This window comes from Camelina sativa, chromosome 5, assembly GCF_000633955.1.
Source record: "Camelina sativa cultivar DH55 chromosome 5, Cs, whole genome shotgun sequence".
Lineage (NCBI taxonomy): Eukaryota > Viridiplantae > Streptophyta > Magnoliopsida > Brassicales > Brassicaceae > Camelina > Camelina sativa.
Window position 1 is genome coordinate 386,013 of NC_025689.1, and position 24,940 is coordinate 410,952.

The following is a 24,940-nucleotide window of genomic DNA, read 5'->3' on the forward strand; positions in this document are numbered from 1 at the left end:
TTATTACATGTCTTGAAGCAAAGTGACGGACATGATCTCAATTGGTGACTTTGGTTGATACTGTTCATCAGTCTCAACCTCCTCGATGTCCTGAACGACGTCTTGTCCCTTGGCAACACGACCAAAGACAGTCAATTTCTCGTTCAGATCTGTGATCTGAGCAGATACAATGAAGAAGTCGAATCCTCCTTGCTCGTTTTTAGCTTTAGGAGTTCCCACCATGAATTCTTCTTGTTTTAAACTTTGATAAAAAAAAACACAAAGAGTAAGAGTTCATCCATCATTAGCCTGAAAAAAAGTAAATCTAAGCTTTTTGTCATATATTTCCTAACGGAGATTTTGAAAACCAACCTGGTATCAAGGTTCTTCCTTTGGAGTGCCCAATCTTTGACAGCATCAAACTCACCAGAGGCACCCGCTTGAATCACAGAATGCTTAACAACTCGACTGAATAAGAAACCTTTGAAATAGCCATCTTGACTGCGCAGACCAATGACAGACAAAGTTTATGCTAAGAATTAAGTTTTGAAAAAAAGGCAAATATGATGTGGAACTGAAAGAGAGTTTAAGCTTACCATAACTTCATGAATTGGTCAACAACAGTGGGAGCAGTAGCCTTGAACAGTTCAATTGTCACTGAACCTTTGCCAGTATCCAAGGTCTAGCGATCAAACAAAAGATCAAAAAAATAAGCAAATACGAAACTGAAGAAAACATAAAGGTAGTTGTTGTTGGGTATATATATAAAAGTAAAACTCACAGCAAACCGGGGAAGATCGGAGTTCTTAATACTCCCAGGGAAGGCTGCATCCTATAAACAGGACAATCATTAAATACATCTCAGGTCATGGAAACAAACAAACCAAGCAGGTCAGAGTAATAAGCCGATACCTCAAGAACTGATCTACCATTGTGCGATGGGATCTCAGATCTGAAAATGGAAAAAAGTAAGACAATTCCTCAGTAAAATTTGACACCAAGAAACTAACACCAAGTATATAATTCAGTATATGTTTCTAGACTACAGAGAGAGAGAGAGAGAGCAGAGAGAAGAGAACCTAAGAGTCCAACGTCGGTAAGCAGAGAAGAGAACAAAGACAAGCAGTAGGAGAGCCAAGGTGTAAATGACGATGTTGGTTATGCTTATCCGAGAAGGTCCTTTCTTCTTCTTGCTTTGCTGCAATAAAGCTTGAGGTTTGATCTTCGCCATTAGCTACTTTTGCACAAAAAAAACTTCAGATCCCCCAACAAAAATATAAAACTCTGCAGAAGAAGAAGAAGAAGAAGAAGAAGACGAATCATTAGAATTCTATAATCAGAGAAACAAAAAAAAAAAAAAGCATCAGATTCGGCATATCAAGAGAGCGGTTAGCTTCTACAGGGATAACTCAAATCTACAAAGAATTCGAGATCGAGAATTATTTATATATATATATATATATATATATCCTTAATCTAAGTTACGATTTGACACGATTCGAGAGAAAGAAACAACACAGATCAATCAATCAATCAATCCAGAGTTCGAAAGACGTTGGAAACAAAATCGAAATCTGAAAACAGAAAGCGAGCAAAACTCAGATTATAACCTCTCCTTGGACTTCTTCTTCTTCTTCTTCCAATTCTTGCAAGTGTGAGTCTCTCTGTGTTGTTGTTTCCGCAAAGTCGAGTGATGATGATTTGTTTGGGTCTAATTAATCTATTTGGTGTTTTTTAAAGGGAAAGAGAAGAAGAAGATGACTGAGACGACATAACTCTCTCGCTCTCTTAGAGGCACTTAAGAGTTTCTATTATTACTGTACCAACAATTTACTACTTTACTAGTAGTAGTAAAAGTAACTCACTCGTTCTCATATGACTAACAAAGGAACTTAAATTTTCCCGAATTTTTGGATTTGTATGTAAATAACAAAACTGAATTGAAATGGATTTCTCATTCTACCAGTGATCAGGTGAAAATAGTTTTTTTTTTTTTTACTAAATCAAATCAAATTTTCGATTATTTTTTTCTTTCTTTCAAATTCTAAAGCAACATTTGAGTTCAGAAANTTTTTTTTTTTTTTTTTTTTTTACTGTCTGCTGCAATGTAACACCATTGAACACTAGAGAGTCCTTTAAGTATATATAGATAGATTTTTCACCCAATAATAATCTAAAAACTTAATTGGAAGATGAAGTAGCCGTAGCCCGCTAAGAAGAACTCCAATCGAGTACAGGGTTACAATAAAGAAACCGAGATGATGCTGAAATCCTAGGCATAGCTTCTAACTCCTTTTGCCACTCTTTGAGATCGCATTTTGCTATGAAAGACATCTCCACTGTCTTTAAACATTTTGAGTTAGCGAGAATGTATTTCATTGGTTGTTTCTCATCTTCTTTTCCTTCATAGTATAACCACTGCACAATCTCTAGATGAGACGATAAGCATTGGGGAATAGTACTCGGCTGGTTCCACGAACATTGGGGACACCCCTGATTACACACACCATTACAATATTTTATTTTTTATTAAAAATTCATCAAAAAACTAGATGTTAACTAAGGGATGATGGCATGGCCACTTACCGTGGTGTAGAGCGTAAGAGTTTTCAGTTTAGGAGAGTTGTGAAGCAAAAACATAACTGGTTCCAACCAATGTACTGTTAATGCATTAACGACTAAATCTGTGAGCCTAGGGAACTTAATGTTTTTACAACACCCACACGCAACCTGCAATAAATTAAACCAAAAAAAAAAAGATTAGTTGACCAAGCAAGCAAGCAACAAGCAACAGAGGAGAGATTGGGATATACCATTGATTCGGATAAATACAAGTTGAGACGTCTGGCAGAAGAAAAACATCTTAGAAACTTTTCATTATCATGGTTAGCAACTGCGGTGCTGCCTACAGTATCAAGGCAAAGAAAATTATCCATCAAAGTACAATAGTCTCCCCACCAACCCCTATAGTCAGTTATTTTTAAACCTGTTAATCCAGGTGAATCTATCACCAACGACCCAATGTGATGTTCTTCTCCTCCATCTTCCGGGGGCATATCCATGGTCGATCTTATGGCGGTCTCATAAACAAATTTTTTCAAGGAAGGCACTTTCACGACAAAGTTTGTCAAGCACGTCATCCTTATCACCTCTTTCAACCCGGAGTTCTTGGAGAACAGGGGAACTTGACAAAAGCCTAACAAGAGATTCTTCGTCTTTGTAGAACACGTTGACAAGTTTCAGATATGAGAGAGATGGTAGACTAGCCGGGAAAGAAACGTCGACTAGAATCTCGTCAGACAGAGTTAACGAAACGAGAGAGTCGCATGTGTAAAGACTCTCAGGTAAGCTTGTGGGCTCTCCTTCTCCTGTACAGAGGAGCTTGAAAACTAAATCTTTCACACCGTGGTTAACTGCCTTGTCAACCCACTTTCTGACATCAACGTCAACAGGAGGACATCGTGGACCCAGTTCGACAACAAGGCTTACTAGTTTCGGTGCATTATGGTGTTGCAGTGTCTTGTCAACAAACCACACAAAGCTCTCGCTCCCTTGGTCGTCGTCTTTGAAGGTGAGTTTATGGAGCATCTTCCAGAGGTAACGCCATCGTTTAGACAAGATCCCAGTGGCCACTGCATCTTTTGGCGGGAGGAGGAGTAAGATCCTATCATTTCACGTACATAAAACTTCTAAAAATCTTGACAAATCATATCATTCCACGTACATAAAACTCTCTCGCTCACAAAGAGCCACTTGTAGAGTTTCAATTGTTAATATACCAATCACATTACTAGTACTCAATAACTCATTATAGAATGCGACTAACAAAGGAAATTTAATTTTTTTCCCCGGCAATTTTTGGATTTATGTAAATAATACAATTGCATTGAAATGGATTCTACCAATGGTTCAGGTGAACATAGGTTTTTTATATACCAAACAGAATCAATTTTTTGATTATTTTTCTATCCAACTCTTAAGTTTCTAAAGAAACATTTCAGTTCAGAAACCAGTTTTTTTTTTACTGTCTGCATTCTAAAACCACAAGATCTTTGGTTTCTAACTAAACCATGTAATATATATATATATCTCCTTCTTTCTCCCTCGCTCATCATCTCTTAGTCTCTCTAAACAACACTGCATCATCACACAAAGCTTTCAGAGCTCAGTCAGGAACCAAATCAACCTCTACTGCATCACTAAACAGATTCATCTGTTCATTACCTTAGACCTTTTATGAACATGTTGTTTCCACAGCCAGTGTTGTTACTGAATATACTAAACTGTTCTCCTCATCCTGCAAACACACAGCACCGAAAAATATTGGACTTGACTCTTCTTATAAGAGACTATCTCAGAAAATGGAACTCGCAGTGTGTCAAATACGACAAATTACAGAGATTATCTCTTCTTTACCGCTGTGGATAAGGATGGTTGTTGGAGTTTAGTATTCTGTTGCAATGCATCATCAGACTGAACTTGCTCCATTGCTTCTTGGCTCTCATTGTTTAACGGGGGAGATACAAGTTTTTTATCTTGATCCCTTGTTTGCTCTTCAAACCATCTCTCAAACATGGAGTATTCGTCCGGTTTCTCCCACTGTGTGTTCATCCATATATTCAGTAATAGTAGATTTGGCTTCTGAGGAGTACATATTGAAAGAGGGAAACACATACCGTGCTTTCGCAACTGACGCAATGGAAGTAGTATTTATTCCCATCTGGACATGTGTGTTCACTCCAGTCACACTCAGAGCTCACTGTATTTTGATCTTCAGGTAATGCATTTGAATGACTATAAATCTTCTGACCATCACTTCTAGTCTATAAAAAAGTAGTTACCCATATAAGATCAAGCACATGTGTATATATACAAGATTTATGAAACCTAAACTCCTAGCTCGGAATTCAAGATCTACTATTAGCAAATCCTACAAAAGGAGTACCTCCACGCTGGCAGTCTCAGATTTCTGATGCTTTTCAAAATTTTGAGGTGGAATATCTCGATGCAGTGGTTTTTGAACCTCGGATACTGCTTGAGTATTTTGGTGCGGAAAGTGATTTGGCTGTGAAGCAAAATCATGATGCTGAACGACTCTAGGGGCTGCAGGTTCCTTGTTTTCCCATTGGGAATATGGTTGTGGGTGCCAATTCGGGTCGTAGTGTTGCGTTACAGGTGGAGTATTGAAGGTAGACCTGGAGACACGAAAAAATCCAGGTATAAGTGATGGGGTAAGATCAAAGTGTAAGAACCAAGAGAATGAGTTTGGAATTGAAAAGTAAATCATGCAAATCCTCAAACAAATAATGTAGAAAAGGAATAGTAAGCAGTAAAACCTTGGCTTTTTAGGATCTGCAAATCTAACAGTCAGAGGCTGATCAGAACCCTGTAGGAAGACAAAAATACAGTAAAGCATGGAACAGTGGACGCCAAAGAAACATTCAAACATTAAGCCATTGAGATACAACAAAAAACTATCTGAACTACCCGCATGGTAAAGACTCCATTTAAAGCTTTGATTGCCGCTAGTGCCATATCCCTACAAGAAAACTGAACAAATGCATACCCTACAGAGAGCAAAGAATTTAGTTATATAATCCAGTTCATGCTATCCAAAATATCACTCTTAGGAATTGGTTAGAAAGAACAATCTAAGGCTGTCACATCATGTTTCCTACAAAATCTGAGAAGTTTAAACTAGGATCTCTGAAACAAGCGTGATTCAGAGTCAAGAACCAAAATATGCAGGGGCAACAGACTATCTCTGAAACAAGCGTGATTTAGAGTGCAAAATATGCAGGGGCAACAGACATACCACGACAAATCTTCATGTCGTCAAGTGCCATATAAATATCTTCAATGACTCCGTACCTAGAGAAGACCTGAGAAGAGGACACTTTGAGAATTTATTCACAACAAAGTAAGAAATCAACTATAAATAGAGGTAAAAAAAACACTATCTGCACATGGTTCTGTCAATTTTCAGTGACAAAGGAATTCAGATTAACTGAAAGTTAAAGCCGAAAAGGAGTCCTGCATACCTCATGGACTTCCATTTTTGTAGTTTGTTTGTTGAGGCATCTAACATATAGTTTAGGGTTATCTGGAAGTTGTACCGTGGGAAAACCTAAAGTCCAGATAAAAAGAGAATACACAAATGAGAAAAAGAAGAGAGCATCTTTCGTACTCAGAAACTCGTGAAATTGATATTATGCGCTAAGAAAAGGAGGGGAAGGAGCAGCAGTTGAAGGCATGATAAACCAAATATTAACTAAGGTAAGACATGTTTCTGTTTCAAAGGTTCCCACTTCCCATAATACGCTACCATGTTCTCTTCAGAGTTTCACGTTCTATCTAAATTTATGTTCCTAGAAGTATGGACACCTACTCTTACCAATCCGTTCCCGTTCGGCGTCAGCATATCGGACCTTGACTGGAAGCATTTCCTGAAAAACGAAATAAATTTTTGAAACGAATCCCATATCACCAGCGAGGAAACGTTTAAACAAAACATTGCAGAAGTTAAGAACTCACTCCAGGAAAGGTAAACTGCTCAGCTAAAGCTGCAATAGCCGCATTACCCTCTTCTGACTTTTTGTACTTAACAAAACAGTAAGCTGCAAAGATACACACAAAAAAAAAAGTTATTAAGCAAACTGCTAAACCTCATAAGCAAGAATGTCAATGAAAGACAGTGAAAAAAATATGCTTTTCAAGTAATTGGGAAAACAAACAAAAGAATGAAATCACCTGCTCTATCACCGGTCATCTTATCTTTGGGTAGAATGATCTCAGTGACATTACCATATTTTTCAAACACCTGACGGATCTGTTGTATACATACAGATTGTCACAAGTCAATTTACTTGCACACAGAATCTCAAAGGAAACATTTCATAAAACCATAAAAGAGTAAGCCAAGACACTCACATCATATTCAGTTGCTGTCTTTGAGACCGGCGCAACATATAACTTGGCAATACTACCATCAGCAGTATCTTCATGTATACAAACAAGCATTCAAAAAAATCAGTAGCTCGAACAAACCAAGAAAGTACCAAAAGCGAGTTCAAAAGACAACGATGAATCACCAAAGTTTACACCTTTTGTTTGACATGAAGCAGAAAAAATAAAATAAATTGGAGATAACCTGTAGCTGATTGAGACCGTCTCTTTCTTAAGTTACCACCGCAAGGACTAGATGGAAACGGCGGAGGAGCGTTATTATTCTGATCAACGATCATGTTCTGTTGTTGTTGGCCAAAATAATTATCAAAATGCGGCTGACGGAAAGGCTGATCTCTGTTGTCGTTTTGAGGGTATTGGTTAAATCCGACGGCGGCGACATGGTGGTGTTGCTGCGACGGCGGCGGATGAATCTGGTGATGATGAGGGTTGTTGTAGTTGTTATGGTAGTACGGAACTGGTGGTGAAGGACCAGGATAAGCGTTTGCGACACGTCTCTCCATCTTAAACCCTAATTGAGTCGTTTAATCAAACTCAGTCTCAGTAGTCGAGATTATGCTGATCGGGAAATTTCTCCGGCGCCGGTAGAGATAAGAGAAAGAGAGTTCTATTAGTTCCGTACCGCCGAACCTTATAATATAATGTGTGGTTCGGTTAAATAAAAGAGAACTGTGAGTATCGAAACGACGACGTTCTGAAGCTACTTGCGATTTTATTGATTTATCTAAACCAAAAATAAAACTCAACTATTATAAATTGACTTTAGAGAAACCATTGACAAATTACATCCAAATTCACAAAAACAACAGTGCTTGCTGGTGAATGCGTTTTTTAAAAGCAGTAGACATCACTACTAGACTCTTGTTGCTCTAAAACAATGGTAGCAAGTGCGAGTCTAAAAGCACAAGATCTTTGGTTTCTAACCAAAACATAAATCTCCTTCTTCCTCCGTTTTACATCTTTGTCTCTCCATTGCTCCTCTCTCAGTCTCCCTAACAACACTGCATCACAGAAAGCTTCCGCCTTCTGCTTTTTACTGCAATATTAAGACAAGTTTTCACCCTCTGCTGAATTGTAATCAATGATTTCTGAAAGGGGTTTTTTGTATTACCTCCCACGGACAAATCCTGTCGTTACAAACCCGATTGGCCATCTATGAGATTGCTTTGTAAGAGTTTCTTCAGGGACATTTAGTTCCCAGGTTCCAGAAGGTTGTTCTTGGAAGTAAGAACTTACAGAAGATTGAGGTATTGTAACACGCCCTTCTTCTCCTTCACTGCAGCTGCAAAACATAATGCAATATACTCTAAAATGTGATCCCAAAGTGAAAATAGTTTCATTTGATCACAGTTTGTTGAACATGATTTCTTGAAGATGTTACCTGGATTTTAGCAATGATATGTCTGCAAGAGATGGTGCGCATACAACCGCGCCTTCTTCAAAAGATCCTTCCTTGAAAGCATGTAGAAGAACTCTGACGAGGCACAGTTTATTACTGTTCTGATGGATCTCAGCTCTTACTTTTGTATCATCTTCTTGAAGTGTCTTCTTAACGGCGTCTGTGCTTGGTTTTGAAGCATTGTGAGGAAATAAAAGCAAGTTGTTACTTGTGAAAGTTTGGAGCGAAGTAGTCAGCGAATCTGATGTTCTTGCCACAATCCCATCAAATAGATTTCCACCAGAACTGGAAATCTCGGTTCCGTTCGTCTCATTGCTTGTAAGATTTTGATTGGAACTCTCTCCAATAGAACGCGTGACATGGATACTATTCCACGGAGGTGGAATGAGAATTCTGAAAGGTCTTATGGCAGGAGGGCGTCGTTGTGCCTTTTCCTCAATGTCTGCAGCCTCACTCAGTGTAAAAGTTGAATATGCTTTACAGTCAGGAAAATCTGATGGGAAGAAGGGCATACCAACCTGCAGATAAAAATGACAAATTTCAGACAATTTTCAAATTTACGGTTTAATAAGTTTACATAGCAAGAGAATCTCAACAATAGGGGGATAAAAGTTTAAGAGAGTGGAAATATACATCACAAGAAACCCAGCGTTTCTCCCTCTGACCTATTGCATGAGCTCCTTTTGAGAGGAAGGTATTCCAGAAAACTTTGATCCAACTAAGGGGAAGTATTATAGACCATCTGAAAGAGAATGATAATGATTAAGTGTGGAGCATTGACGACCTTGATTTTAAAGAAAGTCAGAGAAACGATTCAACCAAAGTGCAGATTACCCGGTTGGTGCATTCCCGAGTTTTTTATGTTTGAGAAGCAGTAAAGGACAAGACCTCGAACTCCTTGACCTGCTAGATACCTTTGGAACCTCAGCAGCTGGGTTCTCGAGGCAAAGAGAATCCATACGATTTTGATGCTTTTCCCAACACAACACATTCTCTTCTTCTGGAGGGGTCAGATCACTGTTAGCATCCCAGAGGCACTTGAAAACTTCAGTAAAAGTTTCAGCATCAGTTTTGGTTGTTATTTCAAGTGAATTGGTAGGCTCAGTTTTGGCCGTTTCAACTGACACTGTACTATCATCACATGGACTATTAGGGATTAACCGCGGATCCATGACAAACTGCGCTAAAACAGCGCAAGACGATATGGTCTCTTCTTTGTAAAGATCAGTAACGAATTTAACTTCAGCATTTTCCATTGAACACTTTCTTAAAATAGAGGGCTCCTCTGAGCTACTGCAAAGACAAATAAAAAAAAAACTTGATATAAGTTATTCATTTGTTCATTTTCCTTCTTGAAAACCATTCTATACTTACTCAGATGGCTCACCTTGTAGCAGGACGTAGGGTCTTTTGAAGAAGATGAGATGCTTTTGGACCAAAAATCTCAAGTTTTGCAAGATGACCCTCGAGTGAAACACAATCAACTGAAACACCTGTCTCGTTCATCTGAATGAAGGAGCAACAGGCGTAAATATTTCCACAAGAATATGTAAAGCATTATGCAAACTACTAACGGCGAATATAAGCTGGAGACACCTGAAAACAACCTCAAATACAAGAAAATAACTACCTGTTTTTGACAAGCTACTTGAAGAGAAGCATATCCTTCACTGAAGGAAGAAGCATGGATCCACACCCAAAGTTTCCGAAAGTCTACATGATCACCATTTGAGACTGCACCATCAGTTCCTATACAGTCAACATCTTCCTCCTCATCTCTTCTCTTAGGTAACTCAGAAGGTCTCCACATATAAATTACAGGGGCAATCGCTTGCGAAACTGGTGGTTTAACATTATAAAGCTGAAGAAAACAAAAAAGTTACGGTTACATCCTGCTTAAGTTATAGTTTCCAGTTAAAAATAAAAGTAAGATTCATAGAATCACTACCATGGCGTTTTCATAACTACGGCCTGTGAGAATAGAGTCGAAAGCTTCCTTGGAATGAGATGACGGAGAAGGCTCCACTAACATGTCTAAAATCGACAAGAGTGAGCCCTGAGAAACTCAAAGCCAAAAGAGATATACCAAATTACAACCAAGTTATAACAAAAATTTAAAGAAGAATGTCAAGAAAAAGGTAAATGCCTGCCTCTGGACCCTCCAATTGCACAGCAATGTGATAACTTGCATCATGGACAAGAACACCTTGCCTAGACTGCTTCAAGACATCCCTAGATCCCCTTCCTCTAAAACCATGAAAAAAAAAAAAACAAGCTTAAAATTTACAAAAAGGTGGAAACTTTTCCGTACTTAAAGAGTAGCAACAACACTAGAAATTCAGAAACAAACCTTCCATGTAAACCAAGAGGAAGATGAAAACCCCAAAGCTTAGTCATAGTAAACCGTTTAGCATGCCAAACATGTGTTCTGAGCCTCTTTGTTCCATCACCAGAAGCAGAAAAACCAGAAACAGGGTTCCCTTTAAGTTCCATTCTCCTCTTAACTCGTCTAGTGATCGTCGTTTCATGGTGGTCTCCTCCTCTTGATCGGCCAATCAATGACTCTGAGTTTTGCCTCTTTATATAACGTCTCTTTGCAGGTTGGTTATTGTAAGAATTGGTCCGTCTCCTCTTGTTCCTCTTTGATCGAAAGTCCTTGTTCAAACGATCAGATACAATGGAGTGAAGAGACTCAAGCTCCGCTGCTCTAGCCTCTGAGAACTTCTGAACGTTGATTTTTCGAGGAGCAAGCGACGATAAAGCACCATCTCTTCTCTTATTGTTCCCGTTAGTACTACTAGCCATTCTTGTGAGTAGATTCGAATAAACCCCCCCCCCCCCAAAACAACTTTTTAGGGTTGTTGGAAGAACCTAACTTGCAACCCTGGAAGATGAAAACAAACTAGGGCTTCTATAGGCTTGAAGAAAGTGGTTCAGGCAATTTAACGAACAGTTGGCGCGCAAGAAAAGAAAACTCTTAAACTAAGGGCGGAGACTAGCAAGCCAACAGTTTGGTGAGATTCACGAATTAGAGTAGCAGTCTGAGGAATATGCAAAAGACGAGATCAAGAGAGGGAAACAGATTTGGTCGGAATTTATAATTCTGAAGTTGAAGAAAAACTGAGAAAAGGTTTTTCCTTGGTTTGGTCTCTCAACTTGTATAACTTTGAGTGAGAGAAGAACAAAAGGGGCCTAAAAATTATTTTACCAAACTTATTGGGCTTAATGGGCCTTATAGCCCAATATATTAAAGAAATCTACTTAGGGGGAGAGGTATTGGTTTAGGATTTAGAAAGAGTTTTAATGACTTTGTGTTTTTAAAAATCTTGCTGATTTTTTAAATCATAGAAAATTAGAAAGTAAAAATGAAGGATTCTATAAGAGATTGTTTAGGAAGTTATTTTAAATCTTGCTGATTTGTGTTTCCTAATCTTGTAAAATATTTCATAAAATCTTTCAAAATCTTTCTATTTGATGAAAGAGTTTTCATGACTTTTGTTATGAAGGAAATGTTATAAAATCCTAAACCAATAACACAAAATTTGAATTCATTAACAATCCATGATTCTTTTGTTTTAATTGAATAACATAAAACTTTTAATGACTTTATAAGACTCTTAATCCAATAACACTAGATTTATCAAGATTTTAGATAACTTTTTACAAATCCACAACCAATAACACCAAATTTTTAAAGAGTTTTAAAAAGTCTTGATTGAATAACAACATATTTTACATAACTTTTAAAATCATTCAAATTCTTTCTAAATCCTAAACCAATAACCCCCCTTAATCTGTTTCGCCCGTAGTAAAATTTCCGCCACCGTTAGTTAAGAACATCATTTATATTGTGTAAGCTAACTCTTCGGCTGCGGCTGATCCGTACACAAACAAGGTCGTTACACATTATATATCTACATTTGTGGTATGATATCATCTTGATATAGTTAGTGATTCTAAGAATAAAATTTAAATAAGAATCTCAAGGATTGCTGCGATTTATCATTTAAAAGTATATATTTATCATCTCTCATCAGCTAACTTTTCTATCGATTGATAGATGATGATGATGATGAACACACAAAGTTAGACAGTTTAGACTATGGTTTGTAATCTACCACAGAATATTGGACTAGCTAATCCGTACTACAATCAGTTCTAAAATTTCATAGGGAGCCTATCAAGCCAACCATCTTGGTTGATAAAGGAACGACTGGTGAGGTTAAGAACGTATTCTTCACTCTCCTTCTTGATCCATGGCACTCTCTGTGACGTGTTTGCTCCGGCTCCAATACAACCATACTCCACAAACGTTATATGGCCCCTATGATATTACATTGTTGTGTTTTTTTAGTTAATATAGTAGGATACATAAAATTTTGAATATCATAAAATGTAAAAAAACGTGCATAAGTAAAGAAAAAAGAAGATTTGAGAGATTTTACGTACTCTTGTTCTTTTGCGTTCCAAGCATCCCAACCAATTGGCAAAATTACGTCGCTTAACTCGGAACGGTAAAAGATGACACGAGCGTAAGGTTCCCATGCTCGTCCCAGTAAAGCCTTGCCGTTTCCCGTAACGGTGCAGTCATTGAACACAAATCCTCCCTCAGCCGTCGGTGACTGGTTTCCTTGCGCTGTTATCGTACCGAACGCTCTGTCTGGTCCATAGGTTCCCACCGTTACATTCAACGTGCACCCCTTAATTATTACATTGAACCATTATTAACTTTAGTTAGACACCACGCACGTGACGCGTGTATTTTTATACCAACAACGAATTACTAACAATTAAAACGATTATTATATGTAGATAGGTACCTCGTAAAGGGATCGGGCATAGCCAAAAATGAAGTCGATGCCACCGGTGATAACACATCTTTTGTAGTAATGTCTACCTAAACAGTCGTACAGTGTATCTTGGAAACCATCAAAACTAGAGTCGAGCACTACGTACTTGTCTCCAAGCAATCTCGCAGCTACCGCTGGTTTAATAGGTGTGTCTATATCTCCGATGTTATAAGTATTCTACACAGAGAATAATTATATTGATTATGGATATTCATAAATAATAAATTCTAGATTCTATACAGTGTTTATGATATAGATAAATATGAATATATAATTAATTAAGACACGTACTTTGAAAGTGATTCCTGAGATGATGATGTTGTCAGAAAAGGCCGTGAAAGTGGAGCTAGAATCGGTGAACTGATGATCGTTGTAAGCTATTATCGTCTTTTCAATTCCTCCGCCTTGTAAATATACGTAACTTTTATTATATGGTATCGTCACTTTCTCGCTACAAAAATTTTGTGATTGGTAAAATTCACATTAAAATTTTGTTAAACCGTGTCTATATATTAGTAAGGGAAAAATGTGACAAAGATCAATAATATGAAAAATATGAAATTAAAACTGTACTTGTAAGTGCCGTTTTCTATGAGGATATGGATCCAGTTTTCGTTATAAAGAGGGATGGAATCGATTGCACTTTGGATCGTTGTGAAATTTCCGGCGCCGTTAGGATTAACGGAAATGGTGCTGTTTATTTGAACGGAGTATTCAGCCCATGCGGTAGATCCGTACACCGATAACAACATCGCCATAAGACACACCTTGTAGTAAGAAGAGTAACATAAACTGTGCAATGTCATTCCCTTCATATTTTTTTTTTTTCTTATCAATCTTACTTTTAATTGGGTATGATATAGAACTCCAGAGATATATATTGCGTTGAACGTATTATATTGCGTTGAATTAGTTAGTCAGAGAGATGAAGAATCAATGATACTTTGTTATTCTTACCAATAATGTTTTGGTGAATAACAGGGAGATAACCTCCCCGTGATTTCTTACCAATAATGTTAACGCACCATTTGATATTTAAGATATTTTTGCTATAATTTTGTTACAATAAGATTTACACCTATAGCTAGTAATATTATCATTCCTTGACTGAATAAGAGACGACTAGGTTCCTTGGCTAATCCTCTTATTTGTTAAGCACTCCAATGTAAAAATAGTCAAAATATAGAAGTAAATAGCTAAATATCTTGATTTTCTAATTGTGACACAGATAAATTAATAAAGATAATGATGGTTGACCAAAATCAATATATATACTAGTATAATTGCAGCATTTTTTGCTTAAAAATATATTTTTAAAAACATTTATCATTGAATGCCATTAAATGCTTATATTCATATCTAATCAAATTTAGTTAATTCTCTCACTACTATCCTTATAACCAAACATAATTAAATTATTTTAAATATCTATATATATATATAATTTCTATAATTAATATGGATATCTAGAAGATTTATTCTAGATAAAAAAATTATTTAGATTATTTTATTTAAATTATTTAAAATATCCATATATATAATATTCTATTATCATCTCTTTTTTATTTTAAATTTTTAATGTAATGAATCATCACATAATATATAAAATTAACAAAAATGAATTTTTTCTGTATTGTGATTTGAATTTTTTTTAAATGAACATACACTATTCAATTAATATAAATAATGTGTGTCTAACATACATATATAGTAATTTTACTGTATATAGTAAATTATAAAATTTTAAGAATTTTTTTAATTTATAACTGATATATCTAAACTTAATTAAAAATTAAAATTATGAATATTTAAATATATTAAATTTTCAAAATAACACAAATAAGTTATATGACAGGACATGATTGAATTGATAATACTAAAAAATAAAATATCACTAATATAATACTTTAATATGGGTTAAATCCTCATTTTACTATTTTAACAAATATCGAATCAAACTGATTTAATTAAGATTGAATGAAACAAAAATTGTTGTGCAATTTATACCGCAGATTATATAGTAAATCACTAAAATTAATAAAACAATATATTAAGAAAATAGTATTAAAATAGTACATTAACAAAGAAGTATGTAAAAACTACACAACGGATCATAATCTAGTAAAGAATTTAAATTTGGAGACATTTTCTTATAAATATATACTGTGAGTAGTAATTAAGAAAGAGGATTAGTCAAATCCATCTTTACATACTTAAATCAGACTAGTTAATAAGTGTATTAATTACGTTTGATTTGGTCAGATCATTTAGAACTCTAGATCATCCAGAGGTATAATACGATATCTTTATAATCCTATATAAGATTTGCTCTGCTTTCTTGAATCTCGACAGACACACGAAGATCGCAGAACTGATGATCTAGTCCTCTCTCTTCACCTGTTTCATAAGAAAGAAAAAATGGAAGCAAAAAAAAGCAATTATACAAGCTAAAGTGTCATATGATTCAAGAAAATAACACATAAACACGACAAAAATCAAGACTCCAATAATAGGTCATTTAACCAAAGTATTTAAATGAGCTGTTGAAACTTTAATTCAAATACAAGGCAGGCATAAAAAAATATCAAGAGACATAACTTTTTCTTTCTGTGTTTGGTGATAAGAGTGAGATTCCATGGCTCTCTAATCGATTCATACCAAACACAGTAAAAAGCAAATTTGGAAAATACAAAACGAGAGAGAGAGAGAGTCAAACGGAAAGGGAAAGTTTCCGAAAGTAGAAAGGTAGATCTTAGTTACGATTCTCAAATTAAAAAACAAGATCGAAAGCGTATAAATCATCATAAACCACCATATCAAAACCATATATATCGCAGAAGAGAGATTTGGAAAGACAGATCTAGTAAAATCGAAAAGACAGATTACGAGTTTGTGCGTGAATCTAATCCAACAGCAAAACACAAAATCTCCTCCATAATAAAGCCTTTTGAATTAGGTTCACGCACAAAACATGTAATACGACTCTTCTAGTATCAGTAGCACACCAATCTTCATCTTTCTCTTACAGACTTTTTTTCGCCGACGCAAGGAACAACAAAAAAAATAAGAGAGAGGGAGAGAGAGAGAGGGAGCTTTCCTTATCTATCTATCACTCACCTATAGAGAGAGAGACCTAATTTGTGTATATCCTCGTTTCACACCACGTGTCAGATTATTATGGATCTGATTACGATTAAACTTTTAAAGGCCAATTTCAAGCTCACCTTTGTATATGGGCTTTATTTATCTAGTTAGTTAGACCCAACTTGTTCTTTCTTCCTCTGCCCCTTATTACTTGAGTATTTTTTTTTACCTCAGAGGTAATTTTATACTCCCTCCATTTCAAAATATAAGATGTTTTGGAGAAGTTTGTTGTTTCATAATATAGGATGTTTTCAAATTTCAATGCAACTTTTATATTAGTTTAGTATTTTATATTATGCAGTATTGTTTCTGATTGGTTGAACTTGTAAAAGGTAAAGACTTCTTAATCTGCGTGCTTTGCTTAAAATATCCTATATTTTGAAACGGAGGGAGTAATAATTACGGGACTCATTTTAATTAAATTCTGTAAAATACAGTGCTTTTATTTTAAATTAAACTCATAACAGTAAATCTCATCTATACTATTAAAAGGGAAGCATTATTTACAAGGCAAAATGAATCCTGAAATATATGACATAAAATGACCCTGAATAAATTAAAGCATACAATACAAAAGGAACATTAAAGTAAATTTGATAATAAAAATGCACGGATCCTATATGCCCTGGATTAATTCTGTTCGGATCATGTATTAACTGTTCAGAACTGTTTTTCATACTCCCGTATCCAAACAGAATCGAAACAAGCATCTGCAATAAAATTGAAAAAAGGTAAGTAATTTTGCATAAACAATTTAAGGAAACAATAATTTTGATATTTATGTATATGTTTAATTTGGGCAATTAATTTCGAAATTGTATATATGTAAACTTATTTAACTTGATTTTATATTTTGAGATATATCCGGAAACAAGAAATTATGATGTTACCTAATATACAAAATCATCTAAATGTTTATAGAAATAATTTAAATCGATATCTATTAAAATCGAGCAATTAAATACAAAATTGTATATATGTATAAAAATATAATTTGGTTATATATTGTGAGATATCTGTAAACAATATTTATGATTTTATATTATGATTTCAAACATATGTATTACATATATACAGTATGTTTAAATCTTGGATACTGAATTAAGATATACATACGTTTGAAACTACTTATAACTTATCATTTTATCAATGCATAAATGTGCGGATCCGAAAACATGTTACAACTAAAGTAAAACAACAGTATTTTAAATATGTTTTTTTTTCTTCAGCTTATCTAGCATAAGCATGTACAAAACAAGAGATAAAAGAATGTTAACTGACACGGCATGTATGTGTGATTCTATTAACTGAATGTTTCAAAGAAATTATTTTTCTTCATCAAATACTTTATTTTGTTTTGAATCAAACTATTACGTGTTTGTGTGCTAAATATGTAGGAACATGATTTTGAGGAAATGAGAAAAGAATAATGGGACGGAAACGGGATGGAAGGAGGAATAAGATGAGATTAAAAATTTTCAAAAATCAAAATCCAGGATCATGTTAGAATTAAAATAAATTAATGCTTCCAATATATTATGTAACATATTTTTCAATTTATCTAACACAAAAATGTCAAAAAAATATTCAAAAGAAAAAAAAAAAACATTAAACTATGTTCTATAATAGATAAAAAAAAATCAACCATAGTTATGAGATATATACAGGACATGATGGATTTTATGTTCTAAATTAGACATACCATCTTTCTGTTACTATTTTTTAATATAATTGTTTTTACTGATAACAAAAACAAATTAGATCATTTTTTTGTCTAAACCGAATTAAAAATAAATCAAATACTAAACTGATACAAAAAAAGTTTGGATTATGAATGTTAATAACATTTATTAAAAATATGTTTACAAACATAATCCGCATGTACGTAATAAATTATAAATGTGTTAGTAAATTTAGTTTTTAAAATCAACCTCGCACGTATGTGCGGATCCGAATCTAGTTGCTATATATTTTGTTATCCCAAAAGTTTGAGCTTTTCTTTGGTCCGTTACTTGTTCTCTAAACTTTTGGATATGTTTTTCTGTATTCATATCTGGATCGCAATTTGTAAAACTCTTGGACAACATACATACAACATACTGTATGTATAACATTCAAATTTGATTCAGCCGATATGATATTTTCTTCTATTGTTTAGTTTATTAGTTTATTTATTAGACTACACATATATACAGGCCCGGTTCATGGGGATGGCGGGAGGGGCGAAGGCCAAGGGACCAAACCAAAAATCAGAAAAATTTCTTCAACAAAGGGGACAAAAAAAAAAAAAAAAAATTAGTGTAGAAAGGGTCCAAAAAATTTAGTTTACCTAGGGTCCAAAAAAATATTGAGACGGGACTGCATATATATATACCATTTTCTACTGATCAATACTACGTACACTATCCTAGTTACTAACGCATATATGATATATCATCCCTATAAGTTATACATACAAATAATTATTCGATCATATTTTCCGCAAATTTCTGGTTCTTTAAAAAAAAAAAAAAATCAGAATTGGGATATATTTATGTGTTGGGTTTCTAGACGAATAGGGACTAGGGAGGATATAAGAACATGTGCATGCACGTTAAGATTATATACATTACAACGTGCTACTAACAAGCGATCTATTTCGACCACTAAACTCTCCATCATCAAGGCTAAGTTTTATATTTATATAAACCTACCTTAATTTGTTAGGTACTTTTCACGTTACCTTCAAAAATCCCATATAATATAATATATACACTGATCAAATTATATGCGAATGTTAAGCTAATTCGATCAATTATGAGAGACGTATATATATGTCCAATTAAGAGAATTTTTAAGTACAATGTTTCGTGTTGACGGCGATGGGAGATGCATTGAATCTACTATTATAGTCTCCGAGGATGTCTGATCTACATCGCTCCACGAATCTGCTTTTCTTTTTCTTTTCTTTATTTTTCGAAAGAAAAAAAAAATAGAATTCACACACACAAACACATGACGAGCAAAGAACATAATCTTTAAGATGCTTCAACAAAATCCACTCACGGAAATAAAAAGAAATCCTAAATATGAAGTCCACAAATTCAAAGGAACATAGAAGATCATTTGCATGTTCTTCTGTCTTTTAAAATTAAGACCTTATCCCATTATCCAACATCGTTATCTACTTTGTCCAAAAAAACTAAAACTACTCGGGAATGCCCTTATCTCGTTAGTTTATTGTTAATTCTCAATTAGTTGCGCCGGCTTATATCTGCTGGAAAATAATAAGGACTTAATAAAAAGCAAAAGCATTAATTATGACAACCAAATAGTCATATTTTATCATCTCCGTCGACAATGGTGAACGATTAAAACTAAATACATTGTAGCGATACTCATATTAACACTGATTGGGAGAAATATAAAATGATGATCTAATTAATTTCGATAGTTGTTCTGACTTTTGCAAACGCGGAAAAAAAATCATGCAAAAATCTATAATATATATATGATTTTTTTTTCTAATTTCATCTTATCGACTTATATATCTATCTCAATCGCTACCTTCTTAATTCTTAAAACGCTGACTGCATGCTGGTTAAATAGATTAGCATTTAATCTAGAGAGATTATGGCATAAAGATAAGGATTACATTCTACGTTGATCCCCCCGACTTTTTTTTCTTTTTCTTTGTAGGTTTCAATCCGCCCGACTTTGGTGAACTCGAGCTAATTAGTTGCGAAAGTAAAATAAAATAAAAATAAATTGATAAAGTGCAAGAAAGAGGAATACGACAGGGTGTTTAAGGTGATGTGAATGGGAAGAAAGTTGGTGTTATTAAGCATGTAGGAGGGTTGGGTAGTGATGATGAGAATCATGTGAGTGCATGTGCATCGAGTTGTATTTTTGATGACATGTCCTCTAATATAAGCTAAACCCTAATTATCCATTAAAAACAAAACAAAAAACACCCTTGTGGACACTTGTGCAATTCTCATCCAATTCTTTTGGGAGATAAAGAGAACCTTCTCAGAAGCTGTAATCATCTCCATTTTTAAGTTATATATATAAAGGCATCACTAACCTCTATCTTATGTCTATATAAACAAAGGGTGCATGTCTCGTATCTCTGCATCACATTATATAATCTTTTACAGAGTTGTTTATCACTATTCTACACAACATTCTTTCATTGACAATATGAAAGTAACATTAGAAGGACAAAGAAAGGAATCGATTTGGGTTTCGATGAGAAGACAACGGGCTCGAAGGGCACTTGTGAAGAAGATCATGATCCGACCGAGGAAAAGTCTAGAAGCTTCTAGAAGACCATGTCGTGCCATTCATAGACGAGTCAAGACGTTGAAAGAGCTTGTTCCGAACACCAAAACATCAGAAGGTTTGGATGGACTTTTCAGACAAACGGCAGATTATATTTTGGCTTTGGAAATGAAAGTGAGGGTCATGCAGACAATGGTTCAGGTTTTGACCGAATCCGACTGTGTTTAAAATCCTTCATATATTTTTTTGTAAAGCTTGTTGGATTTTACGGGTTTTTAGTTTTTATTTGTTCGTGTTTTCATTTTTATTATCTCGTGTGATTGTCGAAAAGTTAATTTGGTTTATGTTGCTGATGTAGACACCGCCAAAAAAATTTATTGGAAATCAAGATATATAGTATATTGTATGCTTATATTATTAAAAAAAAAAAACATTTGATTATTTGAACATACCTATATATAGGTTATTTATTCGTGCGAGTAGTTTTTGTGCGCTATATCATTAACAAAGATCGAAGAGACATATATTTTGTTTTGTAAAAGGTAAATTGATTATTCAAAAATTACAAAACTATTTTGTCAGAAGAGAAATCTATAAAATTAAGTTCATTTAGTTAAGTGATATACAAATGTCGGACGGTCATAAATGTTTTTACCAATGAAAGCAAAACGACCGTTGTCAAAAGAATCAGGTTTAGCGTGGGCTATAACAGTGCATGGGCCGCGAATCCAACTAACACATTTTGTTGAGTGGTGGAAGTGGAAACCATCCAACTAATCAGACCGAACTACACAAACTAATCTTCGAAATTTATACTAAAAGATTAAATATTCTACTCATTTACACGTTCAAAATTACTAACAATGATTGAAATCATAATAAAATAAAAGCTCAAAAATTTAGTCTTGTAACCTTAAAATTAAGGGATCCTTAACTTTACCACAATGAGTTTGGTATATTTTTATTATTTTACTCGTGCTTTTCCATATAACAACAGAACAGTTGCCGATCGATTTTCGAGTTTAAGCATCAACAGTAGTGTGGTGTGGATATTAAGAAAATTCATCAAGAAGACTATATAGATAAATGTCTTTTCATGTCTTTTCTACGATATCGTATTAAATTTCATTGTAATCTAACCCCAAAAAAAATATTATTAATGGTAAAACTGTTATATAGATAAATGATTTTACTCCAGCGTTTGGACTACTGTCGCTTTTGATAGTGATAGATAACAGATACAAATGTTGAACGCCACGTATTATATAGTCCTTTTTATTTATTTGAGATGACACGAATTAGTTGAGAGGAAATGGACCGACATTTTATTATCTCGACGATGATTCGGGATTCAACTAATTAAACAACGTTTTTTTTTGTTTTTTTTTTGGTCAAATTTTTTTTGTTTTCATTCTTTGATAACGCAGAGAGCTTCGGTCACTAAACAATCTACTCGATACCGTGTAGAGACGGGGTTGGTTTGGGCTGATAGTCGGGCTCAATAGTGTCAGTGAAGTGATAAGTTTCGGGGCTTGACGACGAATGCTAAAGCGTGTTGTTAGTGTCAGTAAGGTTTAACACTTTCTATAACATTTGATGAATAACTACTGTCCAGACAAATGATATAATTAAATGGTTTCGTAAATACTAGTACTAAATAGTTATGATGGGTTACAATAAGCTTAAGACATGTGCTAAACAATACATTCAAGTATATAACCATGCCATCTTACACGATTAACTATATGACATTCACTAGATATAAATTTTGATAATACAAAATAGAACTGTTTTTATATCATCGATCGTATTATAAATAAATGAAAATGTATGAATATATGTTATTTAAAAAATATTTCTATTGGATTTTCGTTTTCATATATTTAAGAAATGTATGTATGAATATGTACGTAAAACATGATCCAAACTATATAGTATTAGTTATGTCTTTCTTTTTTACATCAGTTATTGTCTTTTTCTTGCCTCCGAATTATTTAGCGAGATAGAAGACGAAAATTCCTTATATATGTATGTTGAAGATTCATACATTATCACACTTTAAATAGTCTAATGATCTAATCCCTTGAAAATTCAAATTGAACCTAAAGGATGTTGAAGACTTGTAAGTTATAGTATATCTGTATGAGATAGAAGACCAAAATTTATAATGTAGTAAATGAGAGTATTAATGACTATAAGTTAATGAGTAGCTACCATCAGACAGTATTTATAGTATTAATCGGCATCATGTTTGATGCGGCGATTAATAAATAAAATAAGATCCCAAAATGCGTTTACTTTGACTCTTACCCATGTGCAAATACCAACGCAACGGTTATTATTTAACTATTTTTGTTTTTAACTCATCCACAAGACCACAACGTCATTTTTAAGTATTGGGCAAGGAAAAATAAAATAAAAAAATCTTAAGTGGGTCAACACATGCGATACGAGTTGCGTTTGAGTGATTTCTTTTTGGATTAAAATCACAAAAAGGCATTTAATTAGGGATTTGATTGCTACTTGCGAATTCACGAGACATAAGTATCCAAGGAAGCGAAGAAGCAACGTACGTGAATTATTAATTAGCACCTTGATTCATGCCTTGTCAACTCCTCTAGAAGGTTTTCTCTTGTTAAGGGAACACATTTGGATCGGATATAGTCATATTCATATATATATACACTTTCAATCTTTTTAAATGGTCCTAATTAACCACCTAACTAAACCAATAAGACGAAACCACATGCAATTAGTTAAAACTATAAATCTTGAAATCACTTTTTTAAGTCTACACAGTCTTCTAATGTTCGATGGATATGTCAGATGTGTAAGACGTACAAAAATGACTTATATTATTCTCTTTGTTTTATTAAATAAATATTTTCTTGATGGGCTTTTATAATTCAAATTTCAAATATTTGACTATATGATATGTAATCCAATACAATATTCTAAAATAATGATTTTTGAGTACCATCGTTACCATTACGTGGTATATATAGTGGAAGACTGGTGACTCGGAACCCTGTGACTCGTGACCGGAGTGAAATTATTATTCTAAAACATTGATTGAGTGACTTGAGTCTATTAAATTTCTCGCTTTAACAAAAAAAAAAATCATTATACTAGTTTCTAATTAGTACTAGTATATTTTTATTATCATCCACTACGGTTTTTGAGATCCTAAACGTATCAAAGAAGCAACCCTAGGGCAGTCAAAAATTTAATATTTGTTTTTCTCTTTATCGTTCGGTGATACGAATCTACCTTTCCTATCACCTATATATGCATTTATTTTGAATCATAATTTCCATTTACATAATTTATTTTAAGTGCACAAACGAACCATCAAGATGTTTCGAAGGTGCCAGGTGAGCCAGGTGAGCCATTGGATTCGAGAAGGTGCCAGGTGGACAGTGTTGGTTGATGGAACACACAAGCCGACAAAAACAAAATAAGACACGTGTAATATAACTGGAGGAAAACGTAGGAAGGAGTAAAAATATACGCCACCATTGGCATTTGATGTCCCGCAACCCGACGCCAACACCGAGCCGCGCGTCTTCGTTCGGCCGACCCCTTTGATTGAGACCCTTTTATTTATTTATTTCAAAATCTCTTCAATTAACAAATCTTTGAGTTAATAGTAACAAATAATTAAAAAAAATAGTTACATCCATCTGGAGACATGACGCAGCTGGTGAGTGATATGATAATATCTCAAACCGGGAAATCATGAAATTATACAAGGTGGAATTTTTTTTTTTTTGTAAAAATGGGTTTACTAAAAAAAGGAGGGGGAAAACAAAATCATGGAAGCATGCAAAAGGAGAGCTAAGTTTGCAAGCAAATTATACGGGAGTGGGTCACCACTCACTGCTACTCTTCTTCTTCTATCTATATCTATCTCCCCCATGGGCATGGTACAAAACACCACACGTGCATGCTTCTTCTTCTTCTTTCCCTACTACAAAACACAAAAAACAATTATAGTTTTGCGAAGGCGAGGTAAATAAATTCAAAAAGGATAAAGCAATTTCTAGTATATAACAAAAATCAGTAATAAGGAAAAAAAAAAAAAAAGTAGGAACAAAAAGAGAAATTCAAATCTTGACTTTGTTACCTTTAGCTTTTTTTATATGTTTCCTTTAGTCATCCATCGGGATCACCGCTGTTTATAAAGAAAAGGATCCATGAAGCATGCAGGAGTTATATAAATCTGGTCCCTTAAACTTTGATCTATTCGGATTTGCTTTGGGTCCACGGATTTTTTAAAATAAATTAGTATTAAACTGCTAATCGTACTTATTAAAATTCTATATTCCCCCCCCCCCCC

The 24,940-nt window shown here is 34.3% G+C and overlaps 5 protein-coding genes, 1 long non-coding RNA gene and 1 pseudogene across 8 annotated transcripts; 1 reads left to right on the top strand and 6 right to left on the bottom strand.

The window, feature by feature from the left end:
• LOC104784564 (peptidyl-prolyl cis-trans isomerase CYP21-3, mitochondrial) lies at positions 4-1,767 on the bottom strand. Its single transcript, XM_010509600.1, has 7 exons — positions 1,590-1,767; positions 1,059-1,263; positions 892-931; positions 761-811; positions 576-661; positions 352-480; positions 4-241 (listed from the first exon to the last, which is right to left on the bottom strand). The coding sequence occupies exons 2-7, from the start codon at positions 1,208-1,210 to the stop codon at positions 4-6; spliced, it is 696 nt and encodes a 231-aa protein (XP_010507902.1). The 5' UTR covers positions 1,211-1,263; positions 1,590-1,767.
• On the bottom strand, positions 2,149-3,866 carry LOC104784565 (annotated as a pseudogene).
• Positions 3,806-7,569, bottom strand: LOC104784566 (flowering time control protein FCA-like). Of its 2 annotated transcripts, none has more exons than XM_010509604.2 (14): positions 7,130-7,569; positions 6,910-6,977; positions 6,730-6,808; positions 6,514-6,596; positions 6,374-6,425; positions 6,021-6,106; positions 5,795-5,861; positions 5,467-5,546; positions 5,316-5,365; positions 4,925-5,174; positions 4,656-4,802; positions 4,396-4,578; positions 4,204-4,276; positions 3,806-4,116 (listed from the first exon to the last, which is right to left on the bottom strand). In XM_010509604.2, the coding sequence occupies exons 1-13, from the start codon at positions 7,446-7,448 to the stop codon at positions 4,214-4,216; spliced, it is 1,527 nt and encodes a 508-aa protein (XP_010507906.1). In that variant the 5' UTR covers positions 7,449-7,569; the 3' UTR covers positions 3,806-4,116; positions 4,204-4,213. The 2 variants fall into 2 exon arrangements, with proteins under 2 accessions (XP_010507906.1, XP_010507905.1); XM_010509603.2 differs by having other exon boundaries at positions 6,368-6,425.
• LOC104784568 (ribonucleases P/MRP protein subunit POP1-like) lies at positions 7,680-11,493 on the bottom strand. 2 transcript variants are annotated; one of them, XM_010509605.2, is made up of 10 exons: positions 10,695-11,493; positions 10,495-10,591; positions 10,293-10,400; positions 9,975-10,205; positions 9,732-9,850; positions 9,179-9,637; positions 8,978-9,086; positions 8,327-8,862; positions 8,057-8,227; positions 7,680-7,981 (listed from the first exon to the last, which is right to left on the bottom strand). In XM_010509605.2, the coding sequence occupies exons 1-10, from the start codon at positions 11,147-11,149 to the stop codon at positions 7,777-7,779; spliced, it is 2,490 nt and encodes an 829-aa protein (XP_010507907.1). In that variant the 5' UTR covers positions 11,150-11,493; the 3' UTR covers positions 7,680-7,776. The 2 variants fall into 2 exon arrangements, with proteins under 2 accessions (XP_010507907.1, XP_010507908.1); XM_010509606.2 differs by having other exon boundaries at positions 7,842-7,971.
• On the bottom strand, positions 12,477-14,009 carry LOC104784569 (putative pectinesterase 10). The gene is made up of 5 exons (XM_010509607.1): positions 13,768-14,009; positions 13,486-13,645; positions 13,165-13,371; positions 12,794-13,044; positions 12,477-12,668 (listed from the first exon to the last, which is right to left on the bottom strand). The coding sequence occupies exons 1-5, from the start codon at positions 14,007-14,009 to the stop codon at positions 12,503-12,505; spliced, it is 1,026 nt and encodes a 341-aa protein (XP_010507909.1). The 3' UTR covers positions 12,477-12,502.
• LOC104784570 lies at positions 15,229-16,347 on the bottom strand. The gene is made up of 2 exons (XR_767259.2): positions 16,312-16,347; positions 15,229-15,591 (listed from the first exon to the last, which is right to left on the bottom strand). It is a non-coding gene; the product is annotated as an uncharacterized LOC104784570 (long non-coding RNA).
• Positions 20,371-21,042, top strand: LOC104784571 (transcription factor UPBEAT1-like). Its single transcript, XM_010509609.2, has one exon. The coding sequence runs from the start codon at positions 20,437-20,439 to the stop codon at positions 20,827-20,829; it is 393 nt and encodes a 130-aa protein (XP_010507911.1). The 5' UTR covers positions 20,371-20,436; the 3' UTR covers positions 20,830-21,042.